Source organism: Equus quagga, chromosome 17 (genome assembly GCF_021613505.1).
Source record: "Equus quagga isolate Etosha38 chromosome 17, UCLA_HA_Equagga_1.0, whole genome shotgun sequence".
Lineage (NCBI taxonomy): Eukaryota > Metazoa > Chordata > Mammalia > Perissodactyla > Equidae > Equus > Equus quagga.
Window position 1 is genome coordinate 50,717,652 of NC_060283.1, and position 12,526 is coordinate 50,730,177.

The 12,526-nt window shown below is 59.7% G+C and overlaps 1 protein-coding gene across 1 annotated transcript in view; it reads right to left on the bottom strand.

The window, feature by feature from the left end:
- Positions 1 to 8,934, bottom strand: part of WNT10A (Wnt family member 10A) — a 12,577-nt gene extending 3,643 nt beyond the window's left edge. The window contains exons 1-3 of the mRNA XM_046643996.1: positions 8,528 to 8,934; positions 7,225 to 7,487; positions 50 to 429 (exon numbers count right to left, since the gene is read on the bottom strand). Coding sequence (XP_046499952.1) covers positions 50 to 429; positions 7,225 to 7,487; positions 8,528 to 8,640 — 756 coding nt within the window. The 5' untranslated portion in view covers positions 8,641 to 8,934. The remainder of the gene's footprint in view (positions 1 to 49; positions 430 to 7,224; positions 7,488 to 8,527) is intronic.
- Between the last annotated feature and the right edge of the window lie 3,592 nt (positions 8,935 to 12,526).

Genomic DNA, 12,526 nt, shown 5'->3' on the forward strand with positions numbered 1-12,526 from the left:
GGGGGGGGGGGGGGGGGGGGGGGGGGGGGGGGGGGGGGGGCGCTCTCACCTGCCTCCCCACTCGGTTGTTGTGGAGCCTCATGCGTGCGTGGATGTCTCTGTGCGGCTCCCGGGAGTCCAGAAAGTCCTTAGAGAAGCGCTCCCCGAAGCCCACGTCAGGGCTGCAGCCGCCCCACTCCCAGGAGTCCTGCAGGCCGGGGCTGGCGGGGGGCAGGGCTGGGTGCTCCGGGACTCCGTGGCTCAGCCCCTTACCGCGCTGCAGCGCGTCCAGCTGCAGGCGATGCAGCTTCCGACGGAAGGCCTCCTCGTCCCCGCGCCGGGACGCGTCGCAGCCACACGCCTTCAGCTTCCCCAGGGCGCACGCGTTGGACACCGCGTGCACGACGCCGGCCGCTGCGATGGCGTAGGCGAAGGCACTCTCTCGGAAACCTGCGGGTAGAGATCCACGAAGCTAGGTTCTGATGGGCCTGACATCCCATCCTTTGGCCCTCCCTGCCCGACCTTCTCGCCATACCTAGGGAAAACGGAGGCCCAGCGTGGGGGGAAGGTCTGGTACAAGGACATAAAGAGAGGCAGAAATCACACCAAAAGTTGTGCACACAGCATGGGATGGGGGAGGTCACCCGGATAGCCCTCCTTTGTTGCACTCCCTTCCCTGTTTCATTAATATCACCCTTGGCAAGCTCACGATTTGTGTCTATAGCTCTCCTGTTCGACAGAAAGTATCTAGTAATCATTCTTTTTAAGATCAGAGACTTAATCAATTACCTTTCACGTGATATTTGCAATTTTTTAAAAAGAAGGCAAAATTTGACCAAAAGAATAAATTACCAGGATGGAATTCCAGGCCTCAGGAGATGTTAATGGGCAGAAGGGTAAGTAAGAGGAGATGTGTCCCCCTAAAGCTCCGGGCCCCAAGATTGCCTGCCTGGTGCCACCCACTTAGGACCACCATAGAACAGTCTCTGATGGCCAGATTTGAGAGGCAGAGAAATGAGCCAGCAGAGCCTATCCACCGGACATCCCTGAAAGGCTGCTCTGAAAGGGCCCTGCCCGGCTGCCCTGCCTGCGGCTGGTGGAGGCCAGCTGACGAGGTGGTTGAAAGGATGCTGGAGGTGAGCCAAGCGCCCTGCACTGGGTCAAGCATATAGGAGTGGTGAAAACTGAGAGGGAAGGGTGAGCTAAGGGAGATACCCTCCCCGAGATGCTCAGGGGACACAAAGACTCCCTGAAGAGCCACACTGAGGGCCCCAGGGCTGGGCCAGCCTGGCCACTGACTTGTCCACACTGCTTTCCTCCTTGGTGTTCCCATCCTGAGCCACCCTCTAGGAAGGCCCTGGTAGGTCTGGGCAGGTGGCTGAGGTAGGCTTACTTGCAGAGGAGGGTTTGGCTCCCAGATCTCCAAGCTGCTGCTTGCTTATTCTGCATCTGAGAAAGGACCAGCTAGGAGTAGGGTCTGAACTGGCAAGGGTGGGCACTGGGAAAAGCCAAGGGCAATAATAGCCCCACACAAGGAGGAGAATCTACCTGCGCCATGGGCCCTATAGGGGAAGCTCAGAACCTGGCCAGAGGCTGATGGCTGTGGGGAGGCCAGAGAGTCAGAGGAAAAATCTCTGGGTCCTCCCATCCCAGCATCAAACACTGGGAGGACAAACTCTCAGGGGTCTCACAGATCCCAGGGAGCCAATCAGGACTGGACAGAGATCCTAGTCCAATCTGCCAGCTCACTCTGTGCATCACAGGGTTCTGTCCTCCTCTCCCTGCGCAGCCAAAAAAAAAAAAAGACAAGATGTGTAGTAGTTAAGAGTATGCACTCAGGAGCCAGATTACCTGGGTTAAAATCTTGGCTCTTCCACTTACTAGCTGTTAATAGCTATGTGACCTTGGCCATATAACTTGACCTCTCTGTGCCTCAGTTTTCTCATCTGTAAAACAGGGTTGTTATTATCTGCCTCATTATTGTTCCAAGAATTAAATGAGTTTGTAAATTTAAGGTACACAGCATAGTACTTTTCACATAGTAAGTACCACATAAACATTAGCTACTATTGAGAAGTTCTTTCTGCTGTCTGACCTCACTGACTACTGCCGCAGTTTCAGGCCATTTCTTCTTGTTTCCCCTAATCAGGGACAGAGCTCAGCAGCTCATGCCCCACTCGAGAATAAATCACTTGCACCACCAGAAGCCCACAAAGCAGACTGTCCCTCTCTGTCTTCTCCTTCCAGCTTGTGGCATCTCAGGACCTTTCCCATAAGGAGCCCAGCTATGAGCAGACATGAGGGGATGGCAATTGGGCTGGAGCCCTCAAAGGGGATGCTGAGAATTGGTGGGAGTGGCCGAGGAGTAGACACTGCTCTGGGAGGTGGGGCCCAAGGGAAAGGAGGGCAGACTCAAGCTGGGGAGCACAGCCTGTGTTCATCTCTTGCCTCTCCTCTGCGGAACTCTGAGCACTCCTCTTATTGCTGGACAATGGCAATACTCAGGTCTCCAGAGGCAGCTGAGGCCTCAGAAATCAGCCCCCAGCACACACACACTGTGAAAAAGGGGGATGCCAAGGTCACAGGGGTTATGGAGCTGGACTCAGCCCCAGCTCTCCCAGCTCCCAGGCCTGGCAACTTTCTGCCGGAGGACATTTGGCTCTAGGGAAGCTGAGTAAGAACCCCAGGTAGCCCCGTTCCCAGCTCCTAGGTCCAGTCTACGCATGGGACCAGGAAAGAGCAAGAGGCTGGTCCAGGGGATGCTCTGGGCCGACCACCATCTCCCAGGCTCTGTTACATTCAAGGGCAGGCCTGGAGGAATCTAGAGAAATGTAGCCCACAGCCTGCGGAGAACACCCTACCCACCCCGGGCCACGAAAGACAGGGTCCCAGGGCCTCGGGCAGTTGTCACAGCCACGTGTAGGGATGGCCAGGCAGGGCTTGTGTGGCCATCCTCTGCTCCAAGCATCCAGGCCTCAGAGAAGTCCAGCCCACTGGGTCTGCCCCCAGTTCCCATTTAGGGCCCCAGTTTCGGTCCTGGCCCCAACTGTCTGGGGCAGACGCAGGCACTGTGCCATCTGGCCAGCTGGAAGAGGAGAGGGGCGGGGCCATGGCCAGCTGGGCTGCCCGGAGCACTGGGGGGGCTCGTTAAGACGCACAATTAGCTGCCTTGCCTTTGATCTGGGACAGGGACTGCCAGCATCTAAGTGGAGTCAGCTGCTGCAGCCAACGGCCAGGAAGGGGCTGGGGGAGGAGGTTTGAAGGGCAGGGGAGTGTGGAGGAGAGAGGATTCAGGGCTCAGTGGGAACCAGGAGGGATTAGAGAAGCTTGAGCCCCACCCATTTGAGTCAAAGAGGGAGGGAAGAGGAGAGGTCTGGTCTCTGTTCCCTCCACGCAAATAATCTGTGCACACTCATGCGCCTGGGCTGAGAGAGAAGGGAGAGAGTCGTGTGCATGTGGGAACACTTAGGGGTGACACTAAATATGGCTGCACGTTTGCACAAACATGGATAGGTATTTGTGGGTGTATGTCAGTTTCATTTCTTGGACTACTCCTCAAAAGGGCCAGCTCACCTCTGGACACACGGTGGAAGATCATGGTGGCATTGTGGCTTGGGAGGCGGTATGGCAGGGCTTGAGGGCAATCTCTTAAAGTCAGCTGGCCTGCATTTGAGTCCTGGCTCTACAGCTCACTTAAAGCTGTGTGACTAATGGCAAGTTACCCAACCTCTCTTAGTTCATTTGTAAAATGAGAATAATAATGGGACCCACCACATGGGGATAATTCAAGGCTCCTAAAGTATAGATAAAGTGCTTTAGAAGAGTGCCTGACACACAGCAAGTACTTAATATGTATTGGCTAACTTATGGGGTACCATTAGAAGAATAGGACCTTAGGTGACCCTGAGACGTGATTGCCTGTGCCTCTGTCTCCCTATCTGAGCGCCACCACATACCCCAGGCCTGGAGGCCCAGCACAAAACCAAGACTCCCAGAGGATGAATGCAAAAGGGAGGTGGGAGAAGAAGGAGCCAGAGCCTTGGAAAGCAGAGGCTGGACTCTCAAACTGCTGGCTTCCCCTGGGCTGGGCGCCTGGCTCCCTCCGCTGCAGGGCCCTGCACCTCTTTCCATCTATCCTGAATAGGTCTGGGCCTTAGGGAGGCCAGTACTAACCTGTGCAGGAGCTCCGGGACCTGCTGTGTGAATCTACTACACTCCCCTCCATCCAGCCCTCTCTGTTCTCTCATCCCTCTCTCTCCAGGGCCCGAAGCAGCCCCTTCCTCAAATCTCCCTCTGGTCCCTGCATCCTGAGTGAGAGATGGAGGGGTCCTCTAATCCTCACAATGAAGACCTCCCCTCTAGCAGATGTTCTGCCCAGCACCCCACCCACCCAGGTACCAACTGTCTGGTTCCTCAGAACAAAAAGCTGGGGATACCAGTGACCTTGACATTTAGATCACAGCTGCCCCTGGTCTGGGTAAAGTAGCCAGCCTGGGCTGAGGGGTCCTTCCACAGCTGTTTTCTGACTCTTTCTAGGCCCCTAGAGGCCCCTCTCCCTCCCCTCCAACCGCAGGTCCAGCCCCCCCTTCCCCCCCATGCCCTCTCCTTGGCTGGGTAAAGCCCTCTTCCTGCCCTGCCTTCCCAGGCTTGTCCACCCCAGATGCTCAAGCACCGACCCTCTCCCTGTATATCAGAACCCCATCCCTGCAGCCCAACCCATCTCAGGGAAGGCGCCAGGGCAATTAGATGGCAGGAACGGCATCAAGATGGAAGGTCCAAGGGACCACATCCTCCCAGCAGTCTCTGAATTTTAAACATGGCAGAACGTGCCTTCAGGAGAACCCCATGGCAGCCTCGGTCAGAAGAGGGGTCAGCGCCCTAATATTCCACATGGGGGAAACTGAGGTCACTTGACCTCACAATGGACAAACCATAGCTTGAAAAGAAGGGAGACTTGGGGAAGGACCCAGTCCAGGGGCTGGCTGCCACCAAGACTGGCCCCATGGGATTCAAATTTAGCTAGTTCTCCAGGGGATGAGCCAAGACAGACCAGGAAATGACCTTAGAGGAAGGTGAACCCGGATGTGGAGTGAGGGAGAAGCCGGTCGTGGAGCAGGGCGTGGCAATTTCTTTCCAGAATCCCAGAGGCTCCCCGAGGAGGGAGAAGGAGAAATGAGGTGTCCCAATGAGGCGACAGAAGCCACAGAGGTAGGGCGGTGTTTCGAGGCCAAAGGAAGGAGCCCAGCCCCGCTGCCAGAGCCCAGGAGCATCTGTCCCGCCCCCTCCCCGCGCTGGGCGCCGCCCCGGCCGGCTAGCCCCGGCAAGTCTCCCCCTTCCATCCCTAACCTCCCCCCAACCTGTCCCCCCAGCTCACCTCCCGCTTATTAAACTGCAGGTGAACCCGGGAGCGCCTGGCGCCTCGCCAACGCCGCGCGGTTCCACCGCTCGGAGCTCGCCCCCAAAGTTAACGTCCCCGTGTCCTCCACCAGGCCACACGGCCCTCACGCGGGCGAAGCGATCGGGACGCCTGGGTTCACTCAGTCTATAGGGGACAGGAGGACCAGAGGGGAAGAGGGGACATCGAGGCCGGGGAGAGGGATGAAGAGCTTGCTTTGGCTTGCCTCGCCTCACCCCAAGCGGCCGGGGTGAGAACCTCAGCGCCTGCCCGAGCCCCAGGGAGCGCCCCCGAAGCAAGGGCTTCGGCGTCAGCGCCGGGGTCCGAGCGCGGGAGGGAAAATGGGGCTGCGGGGAGCGCGGGCGCCCTGGAACCCGGCGTGGGAGCGGGCGCGCGGCGGCGGCGAGCGCCGGCCCGGCCCGGCCGCGGCATGAACGATGTGGGGGCCTGTCACTGCGTGTCGGCGAGCGGGGCTGGCCGCCCGGGGTCCCAGGCAGCCGCCCTTGGACCGCTGGCGCGCTGGGATGCGGCGGCGCGGGAGCGCGGGGCCGGGGCGGGGGCGCCCTCTCGGAGAGCCGCGCGGCTGGGGCCGGGAGCCGTCTGCCGCGGCCCGCGGGGATTAGTTCGCGGCTGCATGCCGCCACACGCGTCGGGCTGGGCTCGGCCGGGGAGAAACAGCGCCCCGGGCGCGCGGGGGAGGTAGGCGGGGGAGCGCGGGGGCGGGGCGGGCGGCCGAGGGCTGGGCTGCAGGAGGCCGGCTGGCCCCTGACTTGGGGGCCCGGGGGATGCAAAGAGGGGTCCTGGGGAAAAGGGAAAGGCCCCAGCTTTGTGAGTTCTTTCTGAAGTTGGGGTACATTAGAGTCTGACTCTCCCAGAAGCCTCGCGCCCCAATGCCAGAGTATAGAGGTCTCCTTCCTCCTCCACTGTCAACTCAGAATTGGACTAGTCCCAAGGAGCCAGGCCCCCACACTGTCCCACACCGGGTCCCTGCACTGTCCCACTCAAGCAGCTGAGAGAAGCAAACACAGATACCCAGCTAAGGCCCAGCCAGGAGACTGGACCGCCATCTTTCCCAAAAGACCGAAGTCAAGGCCTAGGATACCAGGGCAGGAGGTGGGTGTGAGCGGAAATGAGTGACAAAACCTCCTGCCGTCTCCAGCCCAAGCCACTCCAGGGATTGTCAGAGTGGGCCCTGGGTCACCCAGAAGTTGGGGAGGAAGGATAGGGAGTGGGCTGGGGCCTCTCTGAGTGAGGGGAGGAAGGGTTGGCAGGGCCCCCAGGCCTGCTGGGCAGGAGGCAGGCACACACTCAGTGCCTCTGATTCAGAGATGGTTTTTCCGGGTGGAGAGGATGACAGGGAGGCTGGTGGTATACCCACTGGGAAGAGTGTCTGAGGACATACAGATGGCTTTACCTTCCGTCACCTATACCATTTGGCAAAAGTCCCTGACCCCTTTTCATGATGATTCTGGGTACTTTATCATAGGCTTTCCATCCTAAACGCTGTTTACTAGGTAGAGGGTAAACTGAGGCAAGTGACAGATATGCCTATTTCCTGGGCCTGAGATCTGCTGTGTCGATGACAGGGCAGGATAACCCAGGAGTCCAGCTCTCAGGCACAGAACCTGCCGCCCTCAGCCCACACAGCCCAACCTGGGGCCACATCTGTCCTGTTTGACCCCCTTGGCCTTTCTGAGACCAGAAAGCGGCAGGAGAGCAACATGGCTGGCAGATGGGCCCCTGGAGAGGTTGCCAGCATGAGGGAGTGTGTTGGGGATGGCTGGCAGATAGGTTCTGGGGTGGGGGTGCTGGAAGAGGCGGGCACAGGGGCTAGGGTGAGGAGCAGCTACCTCTGCTGAAGATAGGACTCTCGTAGGGGATCTTGTTGCGAGTCTCGAGACTAGAGCAGTTCCAGCGCTGGTCCCGGAACTGGTGCTGGCACTCATGGATGGCGATCTGGATGCCCTGGATGGCTGAGGCAGCCACATCAGGGTGGCGCACACACACCTCCATCTGCCGCCTGCTCAGGCCCGGCAGGGTCAGGCACACCGTGTTGGCGTTGAGCACGGGCTCCGGGGGAAGGCGGAGGCCCAGGATGTCGTTGGGTGCCGACCTGCAGGTGTGTGGGGTGGGGGTGGGGATAGGGGTGGGGGTGGGTGAGTGTTTTGGGGGGCTAGGAGGGCCCCATCTAACAATACACACTCTGTCCCAAAGGCCATAATCCCTGTGTGCTAACCCCTGCTTTCGAAGGTTGGGCCCATCAGTATACCCCTAAAGCATTCTCATTAACTTGACCTTCTCGCCGTCATCCAGTCCAACACAACCCACCCAGCTGCACAGCTATACAGGTAAACGTGCAAATGCGCACACATCCGGGATGCCCCCTCACAAAGTATTCCATAAGCACATTCCCAGGTGTCAATGCTCACAGATGCGGTGTCCCCAGGAGACACTCCCAAAGGCATGTCTCAGACGGTCACATTCTCGCAGACACACTTCTGCGCACATTGAGGTGCACACAGCCTTAAGAACACTTACACACATGCACACTTCGTCACACATAGTTACACATACACACAAAGACACAGGTACACACACGTGTTCATCTTGATCATCATACATTGATCCATGAGCTCTCACATTCACACACATGTGCACAAACAGACTGCTGTTTACAATACAGCTCACTGGGCTGACTTGATCACACACACACACACACACACACACACACACCCTCCAGCTGCAGTCTCTCATTGACCCCACCTGGGCTATTCCCTTCCAGCTCCCCTGCCCCTGCCCCCTGGATCACCAAGGGGAGAAAGGTAGTGGGAGCTTACTCCCAGGGTGGGAGTGCATGCCCCGGGGCATGGCAGGGACTCCAGGTCAGCAAGTGCTCCCCACACACACACACACCTTTCCCTTCTAGTAGCCATTACTCTCCTGGGCACTGCACTGTCTCCCTGAAATGCCCATATTCTGTCACCAGTTCAACCCCCTCCCACGAGGGCACTGTCTTTCACTGGGCACCAGCACTCTCCTGCAACACTGTCCCTCCCTCCTTCCAGGGTCCCCTGGCCCAGCAGAAGCGCCAGCGGCTCCTTTAGCTGGGGGTCCCAGCTCTCCAGGAGGGCGGGGCATAAGGTGAGGGCTCACCTGGGCACGGTGGCAGCCAGCAGCAGGAGGAAGAACAGGAGCGCGCAGAGCGCGGGCCGCGGCTGGGGCCGAGGTCGGAGCCGCAGCCTGGGGCAAGGGTGGGTGCTGCCCATGGCGCGCGGGCCGTGACGGGCCGGGAGTGGGGGGCTCACAGCCCGGCTGGACCAGCGAGCCAGGGGCGACGGCGCATGATCCGCGGGGGTCGGGGCGGCTGCGACACACAGCTCCGACTCGGGTCACGGCTCCAAGAGCAGACGGCGCCCGCCTCCCCGCTCCATGGGGCAGCGCCCCCGGGCACCGCCCTCGGGGTGGGGGGGCGGGCAGGCGCACCGGGCACCTCCTGGCACAGGGGTCCGGGGAATTTCCCAAGGCCCCCCCTGCGACAACTCCCGGTGCCTCTCGAGGGTAAGGGGGGCCCGGAGGTGCTGCGGGCTGGGAACGAGAGGCTGGGGTGCCAGGGAGCCCCCCCCAGCGCAGCGCCGTGAGCCTGCGCTTCCGAGGGCGGGCGAGGCGGGCCAGGGGGTGGGGGGGGGCGGCGCTGTCTGTGCCCGGCCCCACCGCCCAGAGAGAGAGTGACTGTCCCGGCTCAGGGAGCTCTGCCGCCTCCCCTTTCCTGCCCCCCCAGTAGAGTGTCTTAGGGCTCTACCCCACGTGACGTCACGACGCGGGGGGTGTGGAGGCGTGGACGCATCCCGAGGCCACTGCGTCCGCTCTGGACTCGGGGTGGGGGCGGCCGCGCGGAGGGCGGGGGAAGGAGAGGTGTGGGGGTCTGTGCGCGCGTGCACGGGGAGGTGCCAGTGCGCTGGGATCGCTGGTCTGTGTGGGACGGTTTGTATTACTGCGAGGTGTGTGTGCCTGGCTGAGACGCAGCTGCTGGGGAGCCGTCCCCCCCAATATACACACCTGCAGGGGCTCAGGGGAGGGGTTGGCCCCTCTGCTCGCCTCCCCCACCTCAGAAGGGACTTCCCGGGCTTGGCTGGTAAGACAGGTGTGGGGTCCTGCAAAGAGCTTTGCCAGCCTCTGAATCTTGCTCTCCTTTGCAGTGTGACCTTAAACAGGTGCCACCCTCTGGCCCTTTGTGGAAGGAGGTTAGTGAGGCCCACCTCATCGTCAGTGAGCCTATGAAGGTAGACGTGCTGGGACTCCAGGAAATGCTTGTCTGGGAGAAAGCACGGTGGGGTGGCATATTCTGGGAGAAAGGATTAGAGGGTCTTTTAATCCTAAAACTGTGCTTTGAGGTCATCTTATTTTGCCCCCTTTTACTTCACAAGAAAATATTGAGGCTCAGAGAAGGTCATGACTTACTCAAGGTGACACAGCAAGTTAGCAAAAGAGCTGGAACTGAACCGAGTTCTCTGAGCACAACAGCAGAGCCCAACTCCGAATACCACTTGCTCTGGACCTCCTGCGGATGCTCCAGGGCTTGCCTGGGCCCTGCCACCTGTACTTGGTCCACTGGGAACTCCCCAACACCAGCCTCCTGGCTCAGGCCCATGCCTCTCTAGGCTCCCTTTCTGTCCCCCTGCCCCAGCCGAACCCCGGGCCCGCCTCAGTCTGTGGGGAGTGTGCTGGACCCCAGCAAGGGCCTGAGAGCTGGAGGGTTAGGGGACAGAGGCTCTGGCTTCTGTTTCTGATTTTAGCTTGGGCCCTGATAGTGAATCCTACTCCCCCTGTGGCCTTAGCATCCTCCTCTGTAAAATGGGCACAGGTCTCCCCCTCTATATACACGCCTCCCTCCCACCCTCACTGCCCCCTCTCTCTGAGGAGAGCCGCTCCTGGTTTAAGGACAAAACTCCCCGAGCCTCTGGGCTCAGAGACAAAAGGGGCCCATTCCTGGAATTACCCATCCCTGGGGAACTGGGGGAGCAGGGTGGGGCCTTCCTTGTCCCCAGACTGTCAGGTGGTGGGGGCTGCCTGAGCAACAGCAGGCTGACGGCATAGTCCCCCTCCTTTCCCCCATCTCTGCCGGCAGCCACCGCAGCTGCCAGGAATTAAGGGCTTGAGGCTGCTGGGGGTGGGGGTGGGGAGTGGGGGGAGCAGTCTGGCCGGACAGGAGGAAAACAGCCGGGGGCAGGAAGCAGTCTGCGTCAGCCAGAGCCTTATTTGACCCCAGCCACCCCCTGCCCTCCCCACTCTTCCCACCGTGCTGTAGGGCCAGGGACACCTTGGGACTAGAGTTTAGGAAGGGTATGCGGAGGGACAGGGCAGGACCAGACTCATCACAGGAAGGAGGCATGAGCCTGGGTGGAGAGGGCATCAGCAAGGACAAGCTGGGCTGGGGAGTCCTGTTCCCCTTAGCTCTTGGGGAAACTGAGACCCAGAAAGGATTAGAGACAGGCCCAACGTGACACAGGGAATGGTTCGTAACCCAGGTCACGGACCCCTTCCTCCTCATCTAGTGCACGCAGCAGCAGTTCCCGTGCTCGGTAGGCCATGTGGGAAACACTGATTCCGGGCCCCACACAGCTGAAAGGCCTGGGGCTCTGCATTTCCCACCAGTGTCCCAGGTGATTTTCATGAGGACTGCATTTGGGAAATGCTGCTGATCTGGTTGAGCGGCTGGGCTTTTTTCCTTTGGCCTCCCTCTCATGAGGGAGGGTCCCTTTGTTCCCCCACCCTCCACTGTTCATGAAATGTAGAGGTGTAAAGGAGAGAGAGAGAAGACCCTTTCTTTGAAAACCCCAGGAAGCAAATAACGATTCCCAAGATTTGCTTGCACTCAGGCGTGGTCTGGCCTGCTGTCTTGAGGGTCCAGGAGTGCCCAAGTCTGGGGCACTTCTCCTCAGCCCAGGGAGGTGACACAGGCACAGGGCCTTGGCATGGGTAGAGATGAGGCCCAGCCCCATATGACCCATGCCATGGGCAAGCCCCTATCAGCAGCCCCCAGGCCCCGCCCTGGCCCTGCCCTGGGCTCTGGCCCTCAGCCCAGCCCCAGCCCCCGCAGCCGCCGCCTGAGACCACAATTACAGGGGCCACTGGAGGTGGGGGGAGCACCGAGGATGAAAGGCTGCTTGGAGAATGGTTCCAGCTGTGGCAGCTCTGGAGGACGTTGCAGGGCAGGGAGGGCTGGGGGAGTCACCAGGGTGAGAACAGGTGGGACCCTCACAGCCCCAGCCCAGCCCAGGAGAGAGGGAGGGAGCCCAGACTGATAAGGGAGCTTTGTCCTATTGTCCAGGTCTCAGGGACCAGCACCCCTCAGCAAGGTAAGGGGGCATAGCGTGGGGCTTCAGCCTCCCGAACTCCTAATATGTTTGGTCATCCAAGGGAAGGAGAAATGCTTCCGGAGCCCTCAGCCTCAGGCTGATCCTGGGCCTTCCAGCCAGGCTCCCCACCCATCTGCTTGAGTTCCGGCTGTTCCTGATGTGGTCACGCACACATCTGGGGCGCCTCTGTGCTCTTCCCCCCTCTCCCCAGTTCCATATGTGCCCCACCACTCAGCCAGCGGGGGACCTTGATAGCTTAGACTGCCTGGGGCTGAGCAGCTGGGTGAGCAAGGGGGGCAGGCTGGGAGGGGACAGTTCAGAGCTCTGCTTCCAGCCCCCTTCCCAGGCAGCAGTGCAGGAGTGCAGAGCCATCCTGGAGCTTGATGAGGGCCAGGATAATGGTCAAGAGGGGTGTTCTGGCCGTCATCACTCTGACCCTTCACAGAAGGCAGCTCCCAGACTCCTGATGGACTTCGCCGCAGAAGACGGACCACCACCATATGCCTGGCAGTTTACAGATTGCAATGCGCTCTTACAATATACTAAAAAGCTATCAGGCACCCCCATTTCATGATGGGGAAACAGGCTCAGAGAGATTAACTGACTTGACCAAGGTCAAGCTTGCAAACTAGGCCTTTTTTCACCGTATCATACGACTTCTTCTGAAATCCTTTTAACCTGCTTGGAGTGGTGTCAGTTCATGCCACTGCCTCAGTTTCTGTCTCTGGCATCATGGGAGAATATATCCAGCATCACCCACCGTATCCCACACCCCCAGGAGCTGGTAGTAGAGACT